Source organism: Paroedura picta, chromosome 10 (genome assembly GCF_049243985.1).
Source record: "Paroedura picta isolate Pp20150507F chromosome 10, Ppicta_v3.0, whole genome shotgun sequence".
In the NCBI taxonomy this organism is placed as follows: Eukaryota; Metazoa; Chordata; class Lepidosauria; order Squamata; family Gekkonidae; genus Paroedura; species Paroedura picta.
The window spans coordinates 53160934-53182985 of NC_135378.1; the positions used below are offsets into that span (position 1 = coordinate 53160934).

A 22052-nucleotide genomic window follows, 5' to 3' on the forward strand; every position below is an offset into this window, starting at 1 on the left:
GCAGGCAGAGATAATATGGTAAATAACATCCAATTAAGCCTGAATTAAAGGGACTTTTTCTGTGGGCAATTGGTTATTATGTAAGTAGAAGCAAGGGATCCTCTTTGTGAAATGCTTTGTATATAATAAATACAATTTTAGCATATCCTTCTGCTTTGAATTTTGGATAGGGTACATCTGGGAGCATTTGAAAGTGGTACAGTCTATAATTCTATTACTTCAGTTTGCCACCTCATTCTTCTGTATGTATAAAGGTAAAGGTATCCCCTGTGCAAGCACCGAGTCATGTCTGACCCTTGGGGTGACGCCCTCTAGCGTTTTCATGGCAGACTCAATACGGGGTGGTTTGCCAGTGCCTTCCCCAGTCATTACCGTTTACCCCCCAGCAAGCTGGGTACTCATTTTACCGACCTCGGAAGGATGGAAGGCTGAGTCAACCTTGAGCCGGCTGCTGGGATTGAACTCCCAACCTCATGGGCAAAGCTTTCAGGCGGCTGCCTTACCACTCTGCGCCACAAGAGGCTCTAATTATCTGTATGTATAGAGAGGGCCTAATGTCTTCTTAGACTGTCTTCTTAACAGTATGCTGCCACTTACTTGAGAAAATAGCTCTTACTCATGGTCTAAACATGACAGCATAATGTATTGAATTTTGAGGTAGGACACCTAGAACAAAGCAAAATCTACAATTTTACACCCAGTGACCAAAAGACAGCCAGAATTATCCCGTGGAGCCATAACATGGAGAGCAAGAGCTAGTGTCATGTAGATCATCTTCCAGTTCCTTAGAATAGACTATAGTGTGTACATGAGCATTGAGAGCCAGACACGGAAAGAAGGAGGGAGGAGAGAAACCAGGAAAACACGATTAGAGCCCAAGGGCTCATAGGACTCTGGTTTGCTTATGACCTGAATCCATGGCATGCAGTACAGGGCTAGATGACATTAACATTCAAAAACCTGATCTGCCTCCTTCTGCCTGAAGTGGTACACTCCTTTCTGCCACTTCAAAACTCTGTTATTCAATGGTTTGCATATGCAAATGGGCCTTAGGTGTGTTGAAGTGGCTCAGGATGTAAAAGTCCAAGAATTGTATGGTGTTATTACCCGTTGCCTCTCCCTAGGTCATGTCCGTGTCTGCCAGCTAGAAGTGTTAAAAGAGCAGAGGATTAAACTGTGCATGAAGCAGAAACAGAAATAGAAAGAATGTTTTGAAAGAAAGGCAGAGCAGAGAAGGTCATCTTGACTCTTGCACCTAAATTTGGAGTCCAGTGCCGGAACTCTAGAGGTCAGACATCTGAGAAACACATTTGTTCTCTCTGTTATCTGAGATTTTCATAGATAAAGATACCCAGCGCATACCATTGAAGAGCCAAGTTCATTCTTAATGCACACCATTTGGAGGGTTCGCTTTTCACCCTCAGCACTGTTGAGAGACAATCATGGGAAACAAAACTGATAGACTGAAAAATATATTTCAATATTTTTAACAAGAGATCTTGAAATAAAAGCTGGTATAAGGTTGAAATAAATCTGCTTATAGTGAGGATTTTTTTTCAGGGTCAAGATTTTTCAAGTCAAAGGACAAAAGAACATTCAGTTTCTAATTAGCACAATTTTTACTAGTAAGTATTTTTTAATCCAGCTACACATCTCATCTTGAAACCTGGACGATGAAAAAATATTAAAGTCAATAAGATATAATCTGACATAGGGCATAAGGCAGGAAAGTGTGGTTCAGTTTGTGGTTTGTGGTATGCTCCATTCACAAACCATGAACTATCATGAACTTTTAGGGGTCAAATGAACTTGTGAGGCATGTGATGCAGTAGGAACCCCCCCCCTCAGGCATGCTAGAGTCACCAAACTCACAGAGGATCTTTGATTGACTCTCTTTTACCTGCTGTCCAAGTTTGGTAAGAATTGGATTTATGGTGTGGGATCATCAGTGTAGAGAACAGATTCTGTGCAAATGGCTAACTTTCCACTATCTGTCCTTTGAATAAATACAGAAAACAGCAAAAAACAACAACAACAAAAACCTCAGAGGGTAATAAAAGCCCAGCAGAGCAGAATCAAACTTCTAGAGAATGTCTGCAATAGAAACTGAAGATGTCAGGGCATTCTTGCAAGCCCAGCAGAACCAATGCAACATGCAGAGTGCCTAGCACTTCCAGTTCCATTGTGTCAATGCCAGCTCAGCAGGTCGGATGTGAAGTATAGAATCACGATCTGGGGGGCAGGGATTTGCAGCCCAGCAGAACCAGTTCTATGTACACACTGCCCAGCAGGACCCAGCACCACTGTGGCAATACAAGCAAAAGAGCACTACTGTCAAACCAGAGAATCTCTATAGTACAGCCTGGACTTTGATAGCCCAGGCAAGCCCAATCTCAGAAGCTAAGCAGGGTCAACCCTGGCTAGTGTTTGGAGGGGAGACCTACAAGGAACACTAGGTCATGATGCAGAGGCAGGCGGTGGCAAACCACCTTTGAATATCTCTTGCTTGGACAAATAAATCTGCAAAACAAACTGAAGGGGGGACATTTTTCAAGTCCAGCACAACCAGCTATGTGTACATAATGTCCAGCAGAACTCAGTGCTACTGTGGTAATGCAAGCTTAAAAGGTTTGCTCTCCAAGCACAAACTCACAACAAATCCAAGATTTGGGGGGAGGGGGGAGACAAGCTCTGTGCAATAAAATGGGAAGGGAACACAAAGGAACCCTGGTAGATGAGGGGAGCCCTCTTGAAACGGACAAGATTAGCTTGAAACAAACAAAAGTAAAGGGAAAGCCCTGTTAAGCTTTGGAGTACCGCTGTTGGTGTTTCTGAGACTGGAGATCTCTCCCCTGGGTGCTTTTTAGTTTGATAAACATTTAGATGATCAGTGAATCTCCATTACCTTCTGGAAAGTTTGTGCTGGTTGACCCACCATGAACTTCAGTTTGCAAACCACAGACAACCAGAATTTATTATGAACTTTAGTTTGTGAGCTGGTTGATGCCTATCCCTACTTTTATACAACAGTTGGGTGTAAGTTTTATTAAACTCAGTGGATCTTGTTTCTGGATACACATGCATAGAATCAGGCTGAGTGTCAGTTGGATTTACTATTTCATTATTAACCTTTACATATTACAGTATTTTTCTGAACTAGATTCCAATCTGGATGAAAATGTAAGATTTTTATTCTAAAACCGTGTAAGGCAATGGTGTAAAATGGAGGCTGTGCCATTTATCACAAGGCATACTCTTAAAGATTACATCCTTCACAGAAAATATGTTCCTTAGTTTGACATTTAGCAGATGGGTGAGAATAAAAATAGAAATGAATGAAAGTGGTGCGTTAGTATGTTGAGGTAGAGGTGATGGAGAGCTGAAGTTAAAACAGAGAAAACAGTGGGGTTCCAAAGCTATCTGAATGTCTCACAATTTCACAGACAAGAGTAAGGACATCTTCACACACACCTATTTCTTCTATTGGTAGCTTTTCTATGCTGTCACACACAAAGAATGTGCACGTGTCTGTCTATCTTGCACAGCTAACCATTGCTTGCCACCATGCGTATAGGTGCTGAACTAAACATGTTTGCACACATCATGTATGACAACATGTATGTAATCTATGCATTCTTATTGTATAGAAAGTTTTATTTGTGAAATAGAACTCTTTTGTGTTATGGCCTTCGTCTAGTGAACTATTCATAGTTTCGTTTATTAATCATTGTTTATGCTAAGTATACTGGTGAGTCCCTCATGATTCACTCTCCCCTTATTCACTCACACATCTGCGTATTTGTTAACCTCATGCAATTAGACACATTAATTTAAAGCTCCAGCAGTACACCATGTTAAATTTAATCCACTGAAGGTTAAGTCATAGAATTTACTCAGGTTGTGTGGTAGAAGTAGAAGACAGAACTTTCCTTTTCAGCAGTCAGAATTAAGATGGGAAAACTGGCAGTGTGTCTGCAGATACATGTGAGTCCACTGTAGGTGTATCTCCAGTAGGTTTTCAGGGAATACTTTGCTCTTCCAAGCAGATTCTCTGTAGCTGGATGTGGCCAGTGCTACACCTCCTGTGACAACCCGTGGCATGCCCACATACAATTTTTGGTTTCTCTTATTACTTCCTGTCTTTTCAGGAAGAGGAGAGACGATGCCTCTTGGGCTACTGGCAGCACAAAAAGTGTCTGTCTGCATTGCTTGAAGTCAGTAAGATTAATTGGCTGCCTCACAGCCTATCACCTGTTGTCAAGCAGGAGGAGGACAGGGAGCTGATATGTTAGCTTTTGACCTCTTTCAGTCAGCCTTGAAACCGGGTCACAAGGTTGTGAAGTGTCGGCAACATGGATGGACAGCTTCATGGCACACAGTAACAGTAAAACAAATGAAGGTGCTATTTTATCTGTCAGCTGCTTTTGTCATAATAAAACACAATTGGACTCCCCAAGCTGAAATAATAATTCATTTCATTCCATTTAAAAAAAGAAGTCGATGGGCAGCTCCTACACTAAACCTCTGGCTTTTAAATTTTTACAAGGCAAATGATTATTGCCATTATTGCTTCACAACTTAATAAAATTCTGTCGGGCTGAAGGGTTATAGTGGCATACAATATTTCTTCTTCAACGGACTGTAAGTTCCACAGTTATACCACTGGGTGTTGCAACAGGTACAAAACAATTGCTAACTTTAAATGAACCAAAAGTCAACTGGACCAAATTCAAAATTCAAATTCAAAAAACCTTTCATGGCATATAAAAATGTCTATTAAAATGGACCTAGAAAATTAATGATACTTTAATTGGAAGAGTGACAATATTGAGCAGTGCTCATTCACTGTGCTCATTGGGAACAGTGGTAATCATCTTTAGGGCTAGTTCCCATATGCATGGGCATTACCTTGCTATGCATTACGCAAAGATGTGCATGTGTAAATCAATCCATAGATGATTAATTAACAGAGAATTTTCATCTTGCCTGTTGTCAACCCAGAGATCATACTTTACTTTGGAGACCAATTCAAGTGGGTAGCCATGTTGGTCTGAAGCAGCACAACAAAACAAAATCAGAGTCCAGAGTTTAAGACCAACAAAGATTTATTCAAGGTGTGAGCTTTCGAGTACAAGCACTCTTCCTCAGACTATGAACTGACCACCATGGCAGTGGGAATATATAAGCAAAAGTTCATAGTCTGAGGAAGAGTGCTTGTACTTGAAAGCTCCCACCTTGAATAAATCTTTGTTGGTCTTAAAGGTGCCACTGGACTCTGATTTTGTTTTGGAGACCAATAAAAGCTTGGTTGAGTCAACAAGACATCATCAAGGAACAGATATTTATGCATGTGTAAACATTTGGTTTGTGCCACCGGGGAGATGACCTAATGACAGTATGGCTGCTTTAGTTTATAGTTTATGCAGTTTTTAGCCTGCCACTCCCACAAGGCTTGTGGCGGGTTACAACAGATAAAACCTTCTAATCTGGCATGCCAGGTTCAATTCTGCACTCCCCCACATGTAGCTAGCTGGGTGACCTTGGGCTCACCACGGCACTGATAAAACTGTTCTGACCGGGCAGTGATATCAGGGCTCTCTCAGCCTCACCCACCCCACAGGGTGTCTGTTGTGGGGAGAGGAAAGGGAAGGCGACTGTAAGCCGCTTTGAGCCTCCTTCGGATAGAGAAAAGCAGCATATAAGAACCAACTCTTCTCATCTCCCATTATTTTCTTTGGCTCTCCATCCCCAACACCATGCTTTCAGAGATCACAGGAGGTTTCTTTGGGAAAGAAAAGGTAGAAAAGATCTGCTTCCACCACCACCACCACACTCTGTTTGCTGTTCATAGGACCTAACCTATAGTAATGCATGTTTGGTTGGCAGGCGCAATAAGATTTTATTATGTTTCCGGTTTGCAGTATTATTATATTTGTGCTTTTCATTTTTTAAACTGTATTTTGAACTATTTTGAGCTATTTGGAGGGCTCTTTGATGGTTGAAAGCATAGTGTGGTATAAGGCCTTAGCCTATGCATGTTTACTCAGAAGTAAATGTCATTGTGTCCCATAGGACTTACTCTCAAGCAGGTATACATAGCATTGTAGGTGAAGTGTCCCTGAAAGTGACATTTGTCTAAATTAAGGTGACTAGATTTTAACATTGGTAAAGCGGGACACCATTGACCGAGGGGATTCTTGATTAAAATTTGGTCTATAAGGAGCAACAAAAAGTTTCATAGAATGCATAGAACGCAAAAATAGTATTGTAATATATATTTTTTAATTTCAACATAAGGACAATTTTCCATGTACCCCCAGATGTCCCTCCAAAAGTGGGACAATCTGGTCACCTTAGTCTAAATGTAATTGATTTTCTCAAAACTTGTCAATACAGATTTGTGCGGATAGTACTCTGTGTGAATAATAGTGTTATCATAATAAAGAATCATACAGCTAAATATATACTAGTTTCTTTGTATGTCAGACTTGCATTAGAATTTTCCTACTGAGCAATGAACTCTGTAATAGGATAGGGCTGAGCTGTCTACAGCTGTTTGGCCTTGAGAACAAGTCATGGCAGCTAAAATTGACAAAGCTCAAATTTATTCCCAAAGACACTAATGAGAGTCATTATCAGTAACAGAGTCAAAGCTCTGGAATTACTCAGTAGAGTAATTCTTTAAGATGCTGTGCCATCTCTCTGCATTCAGTAAGACTGGCTTTGCACCATGCCTAGAACAACAGAGCCTTTTGGCCTAGACATTGCTGCAAAATGAACATTGCAATACAAAAATAAACAATACATCACCTGTGCATCACCTGTGACCCTAAGAGACTCTTCCCCCCCTCCCCCCAACTGGAGCACTGATTTGATGTAAAGCCCCAACAAACTGGATTCACCTATTTATGATGAACCAAAGAATGCCCCCTCAAATGTGCCAGATATACTTAAAAGATTTACCAAGCTGTTTGTACATTTCTCACGTGCCCTTCCATACTTGCAAATTCCTCTTTACTTCCTCCTCTTAAGTGTTGGCTTTTAATTGACATTATCAGGGATCTTGACTCAGACCGTAGTTCAGATTTTTAAAGATACATTTCAGATGAAACCATTTGCTTTACTAGTATTTTGTGTCAGGGTCAAGTTTTCTTGAAGTGCAACCTTTGACTTTTCCTTTGAAGAGAAGAAAAACTAATACTTCAAAAGGAAATGGCCATTCCACCTATATACAAAATCACAACATTTTTTTTAGTAACGGAGAATGGTCTGAGAAGTGCAGTGGGACTATAGAAAGTACTTTTGAGATTTCTGTTTGTATTTCTTGATTGTAAAAGAGCAAGATTTTTAAAAATTCTGTGGAGAAGTCTAATATACAGAGTAATGATATATAATAAGAAAGTCAAATCAGAAGATTTCAGTATATGTTTTATACTTTAAAAATATCTCCATTGATAAAATATTTTAAAAATAGAAAGGAGATACTCAGAGTTGTTCAATATTATTCTTAATATTAATGACATTTATAGGGTTTGAACACACATGAATATTGAGTCAGACTACTGTTTACTTTGACAGGCAGCTTGCCAATGTCTCAGGGAGAGAATCCAACAAATCCTCTTAGGTTAATCCACACTTTTAAATTGAAAAATCCATATAGTTTTCAATTTCTGTAAAGACCTTTTTTTTTTCATTCTGAGCCTCCAAGAATTCCCACTATCAAAGTTTGTAACTGTTGTTTTTGTCAAAAATCCAGATTTCTTTTTATAGTGTTTGTGGTTTAAAATTGCGAATAACTCTAAAACCAAGGAGACTTAATGTCGTTAGGCATTTATTTAAAAAAAAATAATTTTGTTTCTAACCATATGATTTTTGGTGGTATGTATTTCCATTAATGTTACTTGCTATCATTACTCATTCAGATGGGTAGCAATGTTGGTCTGAAGCATCAGAAGAATGTTTTTGACTCCAGTGGCAAAGTTTTATCCTGGGTACAAGTTTCTGTGTTTACACACACTTCTTCACATCTGGAGGAGTGCGCATGGAAATGTAAGCTTGTACCCAGAATAAAGCTTCATTGTGCCACTGGATTAAAACTAGTATAATACGCTTCTCTTCAGTTTAGATTAATAGTTTACCAATCACTAAGTAATTATGTGGTGTCTCTTTTTCAATCACATATTTGCAGCTGAAAGTTACAAGGAATCACAGACAGTAAAGATTAAAGAAGAGCCGATGGAAGTTGATATTCATGATTCCCAAGCCTCTGCTTCACCCAGCCAAAACATCAGTTATAGCACTTTACTCAGGCAAGAAATATCTGAACATATACAAAAAATACCAGAAGGCCGAGTTCTCCCTGAGAGAAACCTCTTCAGCCAAGATATATCCGTGAAGATGGCTTCCGAGCTGCTTTTTCAGTTGTCAGGTAAATAAAGCAGATAGAAACACACATGCCGTTTTTTTCCTGGTTTTAATATTCTACATCCATATGTGTTGATCTATTGCTGAAATCCTAAGAGCATATTATGAGGGGATCATAAACTCAGTAGGATCACACTGTTACCCAATTTAGAAATTAGTTGGAGAATTTAGCTTGCAAGAGGGGTAACAACAGGATTCTCCACCTGTGTATACCATAGAATCATAGAGTTGGAAAGGGCCATACAGGCCATCTAGTCCAACCCCCTGCTCAACGCAGGATCAGCCCTAAGCATCCTAAAGCATCCAAGAAAAGTGTTTATCCAACCTTTGCTTGAAAACTGCCGGTGACTACCTTACCTTAGACTTCCAGGGTCCTTACCTTAGAAACTTTCACAGAGGCCAGTTGAAAGTAAAAAGAAAACTTTTTATTTTGCAAAACAATTTCAAAGTAAAACTTGCACACTTGTAAACAAGCCAAAAATTCACAGACGAGGAAAGCCAGAAGTGAGCTCATGCGATAGGGGAGTATAAAGAGGGAAGGGAAAGTGTAGCTACCTTCATGACCTGTAGAAGTCCTGGGGGAAATCGCCAGCATTTCTAGAAGAGATGAAGAGCCTAAATACATGTAGGGATGTGTGTATTGAGTCCTAGAAAACACATAGAGGGCTTCTGGCATGTGCCTTAAATAGCCAGATTCAAATGTGGAGGCTAAGCTTGGGCACTGGATCCTCTAGAACAATGGGTTTGTGTATAATAAGCCTCAAAGGCAGGTGATGTCTTTGTCCGATACGGAAAAATGTTAACACCCTTCTAAACCCATTGATGTTATGAAGGCAGGATGAAAAAAATGACTGCCTGTTAGAAACTAAATTAATGTACTAGCCAATGTACATATTTGAGAGAAAGCCTCATGATGATCAGGCTGTGAACTTATATTGGATCTATGCATTGGGCCAAAGTGATTGTAATCCCAACCTGCATGGTCCTAGTACCCTAGTTCAGGGGTAGTGAACCTGTGGTCCTCCATATGTCAATGGACTACAATTCCCATGAGCCCCTGCCAGCAAACACTGGCAGGGGCTCATGGGAATTGTAGTCCATTGACATATGGAGAACCACAGGTTCACTACCCCTGCCCTAGTTCATTCCGTGCTTTCCTGTTCTGTTTTTAAAAGTTCAACAGCATCCTTCTGGTCCTGCTGAACTGTGGCTACCGTTGAAAAGGCTTAATCAACTTTCTAAAAAGCCTATGAATGCATTATCTAAAAACAAGAAAATGAAGTGTGGTTTTTCTCTTTCTTTCACCCATTCTACTGTAATGCTGATTTCTTATAATACAACTGTAAGTGGGAATTTTGGCTGGTTTGGGGTTTTTAAAACAATTATTTATTTTTCTACAGAAAAGGTAAGCAAAGAACATAATCACTCTAAAGATAACACCATCACAGCTACAACTAGGTAAGTAATATTCATGATACAGCATGGTATAGAATAGTATAACATGTTAGTGTATCTGTGCTTTGTTATATTATAGATTTTACTTTAAAGTTGTCCTAAATATCAGTTGTTGGGTTTTGCGAATGTTGAGCAGACGAGGTATTTTTGCAGGACGTCCCAGAATTCCAGTCTTTGAGAATCATGGGATGGGGGCTGGCGATTCATTGGGAAAGATCTGGAGATGTCACGTTTGAATAGCAGTATTCATTATAGTTCTTTCATACACCACTAGGAATTATGACATTCAGTATCCATGAGTGGTCACACTTGTGTCTTTGAAGAGACATGCTATTTTTTAAAACTGTAGAAATTAATCACAACTAAACAATAAATTGTACTTGCGTTATTACTGGCAGATTACTGCCTCCTGCCTCCAATTTGCATGTGCATTAGTTACCACTAGGAGGCACACATAAGTGTTAGCAGAAGTCATCAAGTGTATAGGCTAGCTGCTGCTAGGAGGCTAGTGCCTAATTTCTGGCAATTCTAGTTATAATTGTATAATGCCATAGAATTAAGCAGAATGCTCCATGCCTAGCATTTGTGACATTGCCCTTACCAACTTCTACTGTTGAACAGTTGACTGTCGAAATGCCTGCAGTCCATGCAGTTGGATGTGGTGATTTTTCTGATTTCATGTCTGCCTTTGAGATCTCACACTATGTTACCAGCACTTTTCTCTGACTCACTAAAAGCCGAGAATCTACTTTTAGTTACCTGTATGTGTGTTAATTAGAACAAGGCAAGGCTACAGTTACTCAAGGTCTAATATTCAGTCAGAAGCTGTTATAATGAAGCATTTCAAGCTGTGTACTCTCAAGGTATGCACAGTAACGACACTGTTTAGGAAAGGCAAGAGAGCAGGAGTGAGGGAAGCCAACACAGCCATGCAGTTGCCCCGTGAGTTGTGTCTCCCTGGGCAGTTCTTGTTAGCTAAAAACGTTAGTTTCTTGGCATCAAGAAGGATTTCACTCTTTCCCACCATATGAGTTTGATTAATGACCTTCTTCTTACCCTTACAAGCTACTATCTGGTTTAAAATTAAATTCAGATCAGATCAGATTCCATCTTTAAACATTTCTTAAATATTGTTCCTGCCATTTCACATTATTACTAGAACTGAAGTCAAACATCCTTCATCATGCAGGTTCCTAGTGGTTTGGCTGTTGGGTTGACCATGAATTGAAGAATTTTGGTCTAAGGAGCCAGTTTGGTGTAATGGTTAGGAGCACAGACTTCTAATCTGACAAGCGGGTTTGATTCCCCGCTCCTCCACATGAAGCCAGTTGGGTGACCTTGGGCTCGCCACAGCACTGATAAAGCTGTTCTGACCAGCAGTAATTTCAGGTCTCTCTCAATCTCACCTACCTCACAGGGTGTCTGTTGTGCGGAGAGGAATGGGAAAGCGAATGTAAGCCACTTTGAGACTCCTTCTGGTAGAGAAAAGTGGCATATAAGAGCCAACTCTTCTAAGTACAAATTAGGTCAATAAATAAAGTGGCATAAACAAGCACATAGGCTTCTCCATTCCTAGATCTAGAGCTCCTTTCCATTCCCACCATTATTTAAAATGGCTTCCTTGATTAACTCATGGAAGCTGAACTAAAGATGAGCAGACAGCAAAAGTATTGTGGCAGGATCTGTTTGCTTCCTCAGGGATAAATACATTTCACTGAGAATGTCAACCTCTCACTGAGGTCTACACTGGGAAAAAAAACATCGTCCTCCTTATAGAAAACTATTCAAACAGGATATGTCAGTCTTCATGCTGACATTTACTGTATCCACACCAGCTGAATTAACTTGGCCTGGGACTGCTACTGGCACATATGTTTGAAGTCTGAGTACTTTGCAATGTGGCACCCAATAGAATCTGATACACTGGGCCTTGTCCTAAAATTCCCTTGCTATAGAAACGTGCATGTTTCCTTAAAACACCTCTTCCAATACTGTTCTCCTAAAGCTAGGTTCAGCCCATGGAAGAAAATGTTTATTCATAAATAATAGAAGGAACTGTGTGGATACTAGGCTACAAAATCATACATTATAAGGTTAGAAGTTTTATTTTTAGGAAACCTTTTTCTAATTTTGGTGATTTGAAAATTATTTTGCAAAAGTATATATTAATTTCATATTAACTGAAAAAAAATTATGCAAACAGTTAACAAAGAAATCAGTTTTTATTTTATTTTATTCTAAATTTTAAAACATATTGTCTGTGTACCACTGAGCCATGAACTCAAAGTATCGAGCATATTTTATTATTCATTACAGCCAGTGATTTCCTAGTTACTATCTTGTCTTGTTTCTTCCTCAGCCCCTTTTTTTCTGAAGATACAGTTAGACAATCACCGTTCACTTCTAACTCAAAAGACCTCCTATCTAATGAGACTGCTGTTCATGGAAGGACCCCAGTATCGGGTATGGAACATAATTTATTAATACTATATAAGGCTGATGGGTTGTGATTAAAAGGGCCCAGATGTGTGGATCAAGTGGAAAGAGTGCAAATCCGGGAATAAAAGAAATAATGTCCAAATGAAATCTACAAACACAACTTTTCAGTAACTTGGGTATGTATTCTTCAGATAGGAGAAATGATAATCATTTTCACATATTCCAGTAAAGTACTTTAAAGCAATCTGTTCTCATCAACAGAAGTGCATGAGCTTAAACAAATGCCATGAAACATCAGAAATTCCTCAGTGGATAATAGCTGGGTCCAGTGAACCATGTTCCATGGAGGAAACAGATTTCCCCCTTCCCCTTGATTATCTCCCGGCTCCTTTCCAGACTGTTGAGAGGACCCTTGGAGTAGCACAGGACTTCCCATGGGAAGCTGCAGCTCAAGGACAAATCTATGGAGTTGTGCAAGTACAAGAAGCTTCCACTAATGCAAGGGAAGCATTGGATCCCAGCCAATAATGTGGAAATAATATTCATTTGTAACTGCTACTTTATCCATCAGACTCGACCTATACAAATCCAGTTGCAATTTTGTCATGATACAATAATTACCACTTTTCATGTGGTGGTTGAACCTCTAAAAAATGTGTCTTTGGTTTTATGAGTAAAAACCAACGTTTTCTTAAATTATTCCAAGTACTCAAAATAATATTTTAAAATTATATTTTCAGTTTTCCAGTTTTGTAAGTGGCCTTTAAAAAGTAAATGGTCTTTAAAAATATTCCACTCCAATCCAGAAATTTTTCTTTTGAGTCAGTTTGCCATATGTTTCATAATATTTCCATTAGGGTCTAACAAATGAAAAAAATTATCATGAGAGTCCCACTATCACAGGGTATGTGGAACACATACCTTCTGTGGGACTCCATGATCCTGCCCCCTCCCCCTCTCTGACACACACACACTCCCCTCCTTGTCCTCTTGGCTCTTCCTCCTACTTGTGCTTCCTGGTCCCTCCCCCTCAATCCTCCCCCACACACAAACACACGCACCTTTCCCCCATTTCCCCCTTGCCTCTCCCATCTATCTATCCTTCCTGGTCCCTCCCCCTCAATCCCTCCCTTCTGGCCCCACACACACTTTCCCCCCACTCCCCCGTTGCTTCTTCCACCTACCTGTCCTTCCTGGTCCCTCCCTGTCAGTCCCCCACACATACCTTTCCTCTCCCATCTACCTGTCTTTCCTGGTCTCCCCCCCCCACACACACACACCTTCTTACCTGTTGCAGCAGGAGTTATTCAGACCTCCACTGGCGGCCACAGTGTCTCCCTGCCTCCCAGGCCTGCCCCATAAGCATTAATATTTAAATCAAATAGTGGAGTAATAAGTGGCAACTTTGGCAGATGTGTTAGCACAATTGAAACGTTTCTAACGTTGACCATGTTGTGGTTAAATTAGAAAGGAGATGATCATACTATAATATAATTCATAGAATAAAATATGGCCCAGATCCAGATTCTTCAAATAGAAAGGCCAAAGTCCTCCACATTTTGAAGCTAGCCTTGTTATAGAGCTCTTTAGAATCCCTTGTGGCAGTTTAAATATTTATCAGCCTGTGCATTTTGTTGCAGCTCTGCCTACTCTTCTTCACTTTATAGAAGCAGGAAGCAATCACCAGCTGTAATTTTCTTAGCAAAAAAGTGTGCCTATCATATGAAGAAAAAGACGAGAAGAGCTGTTTTTTTGTACCCCAATTTTAATTATCCAAAGGAGTCTCAAAGTGGCTTACAATCGCCTACCCTTCCTTTCCCCTCAACAAGACACCCTGTGATGTAGGTGAGGCTGAGAGAGCTCAGAGAGAACTATGACTGGCCCAAGGTCACCAATCTGGCTGTATGTGGAAGGGGAATGGGGACTCAAACCCAGTTCTTCAGATTAGAGGTCATCACTCTTAACTACATCAAGCTGGCTCTCTAAAATGGTGTTATAACTTGACATTAATTTCAATAGAAAATTCAGTTTGAGAAATTCTAGATTCTCGTATCTGTTGTGGGATTACTAAGGATCTTGGGAAAGGAGATCTTGATGTTAGTAGAAAGGTAATTCCAGTGAAAAGGTGAAGACCATTCACAGAGCTGATAAACAACAGCAGAGAGACAATCCATTTCAAAAATTAAATATCATCTTCTTTGCTGCCTGAACATTTCTTTTATCAAGAGTAAAAAAGAGTATTATAGTGATACATTCAAGGATTCCCTGTTACTGTCAGAGCAGAAAAACAGAATTATAGAGAACTCCACAGGCAGCACAGGCTGATACTCATAAAGTATGTTCCACTAGGATGGCAGTGTACAGAGCTGTGATGGTGTAGGGGTTACAGAGTGTTGGACCAGGACCTGGAACTATAGGGTTCAAATCCCCCACATCCATGAAGTCCACTAGGCGACCTTGGGCTTGTCACAATCTCTAAGCTGAACCTATTCTCACAATAAGGGAGAAAGAGGTAATATATAAATTATAAATAATGTCAAAATCTGTAGAAGCAAGTTTTGTGCATGAGAATGCAACTTATTAATTTTTTGTGTGACTTAAAATTGGAGCGCCTTCCCCCTGCCCCTTTCTCAGTTTTATGTGTATACAAATTTGGCATCGATGGAGCATGTGAAGGTTAATACTGTTCATGTTCCTTGCAAAAGTTGAAATTTAATATATGATATGTGAGCTCATCAAAGGACTAACAAAGTAATAATTGATACTATCATGGGAATATCAAATTATAGTCACAAGACAAGCTCATTGCTTGATATTATTGGAACTGCAAGAGCTCAAGTCTTTGCATGATGGTCTTATGTTTTTACACATTGTGTAACCTTGATCCCTTCAGTGAAATTTTAAATTAAAGAAGAATCTACCTTGAGTACAAGAAATCTTGCTCTTGCTGTCTGTATGCAAAACCTGCTCTCATTAGGGCTAAATGCTGTTCTGAGAATATGCTGCATGCGACTCATCATTTATACATACATACATACATACATACATACATATACACACACACACACACACACACACATACATACATACATTGATTTCATGACTGTGTCCTCTCTGCAAGTGGGCTCAGGGTTGTTTCCAACAATGCTTAACATTTGAAACCAACACTCAATAAAATATAATAAAATATAGTAACATGTTTAAAACAATTGATATTTAAAATGCTTTGCCATTCCACCATTTCATGCAGACTGTTGTCCTCATGTCACACATTGTGCTAAATAGGCTCTCAAAAACAAAGCTACCATAATTAAGCACTATCATTGAGAGAAGAAGGGTGAACATAGTTAAAATGGAAGGAGGCAGGGAACTTATGATGTACACTGAAGGATATACAAGTGTATGCCATCTGCCTTCCTCAGAGCAGGAGTGGAGAGAGACCTTAAAAACAAAAACCAAGCACCAAAATAATGCACTGGAGCTTAGAGAACTGGCTATTGGAATAATCGGCCAGGATTAACATCCCAGATCTTTAGCACTACCAACAATGACCAGCACAGAAGATTTCACAGGGACCGTTTATGCACTGGGAACTTCACTGCCCCAGCTCCCGTGCAGGAGCACAAATCAGGGCCAGATGACGTGCACCAGGCAAATGCTCCCCCATGTGGGTACAGGAAGAGGTGGGGCACCCTGCCACGATTAAGACTCCAGCCTGCAGCCCGGCATGAAACCTCCAGTGCATAAACGGTCAGGAAGGTTATATAATATATAATGATTTCTGAGCTACACCATCTAGTGCAGGCTTCTCAACCAGGGTTTCATGAAACCCTAGGGTTTCTTGCCAGCTCTGGAAGGAATTAATTAATAGAGATAGAGATAGATAGATAGATATTGATATATTGATATGACCACATGTGGTCATGTCAACCTGTTTCACCTTCTCCTAAAATGGCTTGGAGGAGGTGGGAAGGGGAGGGGCCCTGGGTGAGCATGTGCACAGCTGTGCTTCCCAACCATAAAAAGCGTATTATATTCTGTATTATAACCATATTCTGCACAGTCCCACCAGTTCTGGGGTTCCTGAAAGCCTGATGAATGTTTCAGAGGTTTCCCAATGGTAAAAAGGTAGAGAAAGGCTGATCTAGTCAATTCCCCCCATGGGGATTTTATTTTTGGAAATCATGGCTAGTAGCCTTTGATAGTGCCATCACTCATGATTTATCCTATTTGAAAGGATTGCAGGGGGTTGCATAGTTGGATTATTCACTGAGTGAAGGAGTGTTTCCTTTTGTTTGTCTTAAACTTGCTGAATTCCTTGTCAGTAGTTGAGAAGGATTTTTTTTTTCAAATCCAGAGAGAGTGAATAATGCTTTCCTATTACCTTTCTGCAAACCTTTATTTTATTTATTTATTACCTTTATACTAACGCCCGAAGCATGGGCAATAAAAAGGAAGAGCTGGAACTTCTCATGCTGATGGAAAGGTATGATCTAGTAGGCATCACAGAAACTTGGTGGAATGATTCTCATGACTGGAATGTAATGGTGGATGGATATGAACTGTTCAGAAAAGACAGAATAGATCGAAGAGGTGGAGGAGTGGCACTGTATGTGAGAAAAGGGCTTACCTGTCAGGAAATTCTAGTGAAGGAGAGCATATCTACAGTGGAAAGCATCTGGGTGAAAATAAGCGAGGGGAAAACAAACAGTGTGGTGGTTGGTGTCTGCTACCGACCGCCTGACCAACGAGAGGATGTGGATGCTGCACTTTGTGAGCAGCTTGAGAAAATATCCAAACGGCAGGACCTTGTCATCATGGGTGACTTCAATTTCCCAGATGTGTGCTGGGAAACAAACTCTGCGAAGCGTCCTCAGTCATGCAAGTTTCTGACCTGCCTGGCTGACAATTTCATTTATCAAATGGTAGATGAACCCACAAGAGGTTCAGCCATACTGGACTTAATACTGACCAACAGGCAAGAGTTGGTGGATGAGGTGAAGGAGGTGGGGACCCTAGGGGGAAGTGACCATGTCCTCATAGAATTCCTTTTGAGATGGGGAGCCAAGGAAGCTTGTAGCCAGACGCGGATGTTGGATTTTCGTAGGGCAAACTTTAATAAACTCAGAGACATGATGAGTGTCATACCATGGACGAGAATGCTGGAAGGGAAGGGAGCATGTGAAGGGTGGGCGCTACTCAAACAAGAGCTATTGCATGCTCAATCAATGACTATTCCAGAAAGACGAAAACACTGCAGGAGCTCTAAGAAGCCTATTTGGATGAACAGAGAACTTCAAGAGGAACTAAGAAAGAAAAGGAAAATGTTCAGGAAATGGAGGGAAGGACAGAGCTCTAAAGAAGAGTACCTACAGGTTACTAGGCACTGTAGATCAATCATCAGAAAGGCCAAAGCTGAGAGTGAGCTAAGATTGGCCAGGGAAGCCCATTGTAACAAGAAAAGATTTTTCAGTTACGTGAGGAGCAAACGTAAAGTAAAGGAGGCAATAGGCCCGCTGTTGGGTGCGGATGGACAAACTCTAACGAAAGATGCAGAGAAAGCAGAAAGGCTTAGTGCCTATTTTACATCTGTTTTTTCCCACAGGTCTAAGTGTTTAGGCACATCTAGAGATGACTGTAGCCAAAGGATAGTGTCTGGGTGGCAGGTTAACATGGATAGAGAGGTGGTCGAGAGGCATTTAGCTGTACTGGATGAGTTCAAATCCCCTGGTCCAGATGAAATGCACCCGAGAGTACTCAAAGAACTTTCCAGAGAACTTGCACAGCCCTTGTCCATCATCTTCGGAACCTCTTTAAGGACTGGAGATGTCCCGGAGGACTGGAAAAGAGCAAACGTTATTCCGATCTTCAAAAAAGGGAGGAAGGATGACCCGGGAAACTACAGACCAGTGAGTCTGACCTCTGTTGTGGGGAAGATAATGGAGCAGATATTAAAGGGAGCGATCTGCAAACATCTGGAGGACAATTTGGTGATCCAAGGAAGTCAGCATGGATTTGTCTCCAACAGGTCCTGCCAGACCAACCTAGTTTCCTTTTTTGACCAAGTAACAGGTTTGCTGGATCGGGGAAATTCGGTTGATGTCATTTACTTGGATTTTAGTAAAGCTTTTGACAAGGTTCCCCATGATGTTCTGATGGATAAGTTGAAGGACTGCAATCTGGATTTTCAGATCGTTAGGTGGATAGGGAATTGGTTAGAGAACCGCACTCAAAGAGTTGTTGTCAATGGTGTTTCATCAGACTGGAGAGAGGTGAGTAGCGGGGTACCTCAGGGTTCGGTGCTCGGCCCGGTACTTTTTAACATATTTATTAATGATCTAGATGAGGGGGTGGAGGGACTACTCATCAAGTTTGCAGATGACACCAAATTGGGAGGACTGGCAAATACTCCGGAAGATAGAGACAGAGTTCAACGAGATCTGAACACAATGGAAAAATGGGCAAATGAGAACAAGATGCAATTTAATAAAGATAAGTGTAAAGTTCTGCATCTGGGTCAGAAAAATGAAAAGCATGCCTACTGGATGGGGGATACGCTTCTAGGTAGCACTGTGTGTGAACGAGACCTTGGGGTACTTGTGGATTGTAAACTAAACATGAGCAGGCAGTGTGATGCAGCGGTAAAAAAGGCAAATGCCATTTTGGGCTGTATCAACAGAGGCATCACATCAAAATCACAAGATGTCATAGTCCCATTGTATACGGCACTGGTCAGACCACACCTGGAGTACTGTGTGCAGTTCTGGAGGCCTCACTTCAAGAAGGACATCGATAAAATTGAAAGGGTACAGAGGAGAGCGACGAAGATGATCTGGGGCCAAGGGACCAAGCCCTATGAAGATAGGTTGAGGGACTTGGGAATGTTCAGCCTGGAGAAAAGGAGGTTGAGAGGGGACATGATAGCCCTCTTTAAGTATTTGAAAGGTTGTCACTTGGAGGAGGGCAGGATGCTGTTTCTGCTGGCTGCAGAGGAAAGGACACGCAGTAATGGGTTTAAACTTCAAGTACAACGATATAGGCTAGATATCAGGAAAAAGTTTTTCTCAGTCAGAGTCGTTCAGCAGTGGAATAGGCTGCCTAAGGAGGTGGTGAGTGCCCCCTCACTGGAAGTCTTCAAGCAAAGGTTGGATACACACTTTTCTTGGATGCTTTAGGATGCTTAGGGCTAATCCTGCGTTGAGCAGGGGGTTGGACTAGATGGCCTGTATGGCCCCTTCCAACTCTATGATTCTATGATTCTATGATTCTATGCAAACCATTGGTGATTTTACGAATACTATACTCGGGTCTCCCTTGAAGTAATCTTTTGCTGCTGAAAAGCCTCAACGGTTCTTCCTGCGGGTGATGCCCCTTCATCATCTTGCCTTTTCCTGTTGCTGTTTAGCTTTCTGGGGTAATAATTTCACACGGTATCCTACATAGGAGTATACTATAGATATTTAATGACACAGTCATGTGCTGTTTTATTTTGATCCCTTTTCATTCCGAACACTGAGGTGTTTTTGTTTTTCACTGCCATGTCATACTGAGCTCCCATTTTCAATAAACTATCTAGTAGAGCTGGGGCCTTTTAAAATAAATTACTGTGGAGCCAATATCAAGAGCCTAAGCACCCCTGAAAGCATTCCACACACTGGGGAGCATGGCTCATTGCTTGGAAGCCTATATAGCAATCAATATGAAATACAGTTGATCTCATCCCAGTGACAGATCTGCTGCTGACAGCTCCCCAGCAGCTGACTCTCAGTTTCAGTGTGAAAAGAAAGGCAAGTAACTGCGCGCAAACAGAGACTGAAGTACCCTTTCACTCCGTGAGACATCATCTTGAGGGCAGCGCTGAGGAAGCTGTCAGTGCCAATAGACATATAATGCCTAACATCCTGTGAGTGATCGCATATGTGCTCTCTTGCTCTTAGGACAGCTGCTGATCAGTGTAGCTGAGAGTCCTGCCAGCATTTCTTGCTTGATGTGGGGATTGGCTGGAGTTCTCCAGGAAAGCTAAGAATAGGAGCAGCAAGTTCACCTAAGCAGGAAATAAGAAGGTAGATAAGACTGAACACAGCATAGTCAAAGTATAGGGTGACTGTCAGACAAACTGATGAAGAATCGTAAAAGAAAATGCTTAACAGAAGCTTTAAAACTTGCATCTGGTCCTCTTTGTGAGACAGATCATCTTTGCTCGTAATGTTGGGTATGTTTGGGTATTGTGTGGGTACACCCCATCTCTCTGTCACCAGTCACACTGTAGTGGTTCTCAAACTGTGGGCCAGTACTCAAAAGTATGTTGCATCTCAAGGGTGGGTTAAGAAACCAAGGAAAAGTCAGAGGAGTAAGGCACGCTGGAAGGCTCAGTGGCAAATTTGAGTTTGCCTCTGCAAAATGACCACAAAATATAGACTGTTGCTCAGCAATGCTGTACTTTTATAAACACTATCTAAAAGACAAATTATAAAGTTGTTCGGTGTTGCTGATAAGACATTACTCTGCTTTATGTTGAGGGGGGATATTTAGGAATTGCTTTGCAAGTGTGTCTCAGAAAATATAGTGAAGACAGAAATTGATGGCATGGTCAAGGAATTGCCATGGTCAAGGAATTGAAAACTGCTGTTGTATACCTGACTGTAGTTCTTGCTTCTGTTTTCCCTCTCTGTGGGTTCACATACACTTATCTGTGCCCTTGTATACAGTCTGTCTCACTGTATGTAATCTCTTTTGCTAAGAGAGTCTACAGAGGTATGGAGAGTCTACCATCGTATGGAGGTGCATATGTGTTTATAGAGTTCCCTCAAGTCACAGCCAATTTATAGCAGCCCCATAGGATTTGAGAGGCAAAAGACTAACAAAGATTGCCATTGCCTTCCTCTTCACAGCAACCCTGAAATTTCTTGTTGGTCTCCCATCCAGATATTAACTAGGGCTGATCCTGCTTAGTTTCTGAGATCTGAAGAAATTGGGCTACCCTGGACCATCCAGGTCAGGGTGCATTATAAACTCTATCCCTACTTTGTGTAGGGGCTTTCTGCAAAGAATCTGAAGGTCATTAAATGTCTTTCTGTAATACCCACAATATTGATAGATGTAGAGTTTGAGTGTCACATGGAGAAGTAAAGGCTGGATTAAGATACTGTGATTTTCAGATTCCAAAGGGTTAGCAGCATTAGTCTGTTGCAACAGAAACAAAAAGTAGACTTGTGACACCATAAAGACAAACTCTGGCAAGAATCTTTGTGAACTAGAGTTCATTTCCTCAGATGCTTTAAATGTGTCCTCATTTGTAAGATACGTAAATTGGCCTAAAAGGGAGAAAGTGTAAATTGTGTTTTCATGTAGTTTTCAAAGATACATTATTGAGACAAGCACACTGACAGTTCACACGAACAGTAACAGATGATTACACAATCTTCCAAGACTTGTTTAAGTTAATTAGAGTCACAGTGAACCATTGCCTTAATCAAGGTGTAAAGAGATGCTGACAAGCTTTCTGATGAATTCTAGCTCAGCAGTTTCATGCTGAAGTCTCCCTTCGAAGTTACTTGGATGAAGAAGGATGGTTTGAGGTTAGCAGTATAGAATCCTGGTTAGTCGCAGGTGTTCTGCCATGGGTGGCTGGATGACACCATGTTTCTATCAGACTAGGGGCCAAGCCCGTGGCATCCATTCAGGAATACAACAGGCGCTAGATTGGGTGGGGTGGGGTGAATGAGGATGGCTTT

At 40.9% G+C, this 22052-nt stretch overlaps 1 protein-coding gene across 10 annotated transcripts in view; it reads left to right on the top strand.

Moving 5' to 3' along the window:
• Nucleotides 1–22052, top strand: part of ZNF827 (zinc finger protein 827) — a 132023-nt gene that overhangs the window by 80668 nt on the left and 29303 nt on the right. For all 10 annotated transcript variants that reach the window (XR_013224764.1, XM_077300172.1, XM_077300173.1 and 7 more), the window contains 3 exons: nucleotides 8189–8428; nucleotides 9825–9882; nucleotides 12239–12342. Coding sequence is in view for 9 of the 10 variants with exons in the window: in XM_077300172.1 (XP_077156287.1) it covers nucleotides 8189–8428; nucleotides 9825–9882; nucleotides 12239–12342 (402 nt within the window). In the remaining variant the exon portion in view is untranslated. The remainder of the gene's footprint in view (nucleotides 1–8188; nucleotides 8429–9824; nucleotides 9883–12238; nucleotides 12343–22052) is intronic.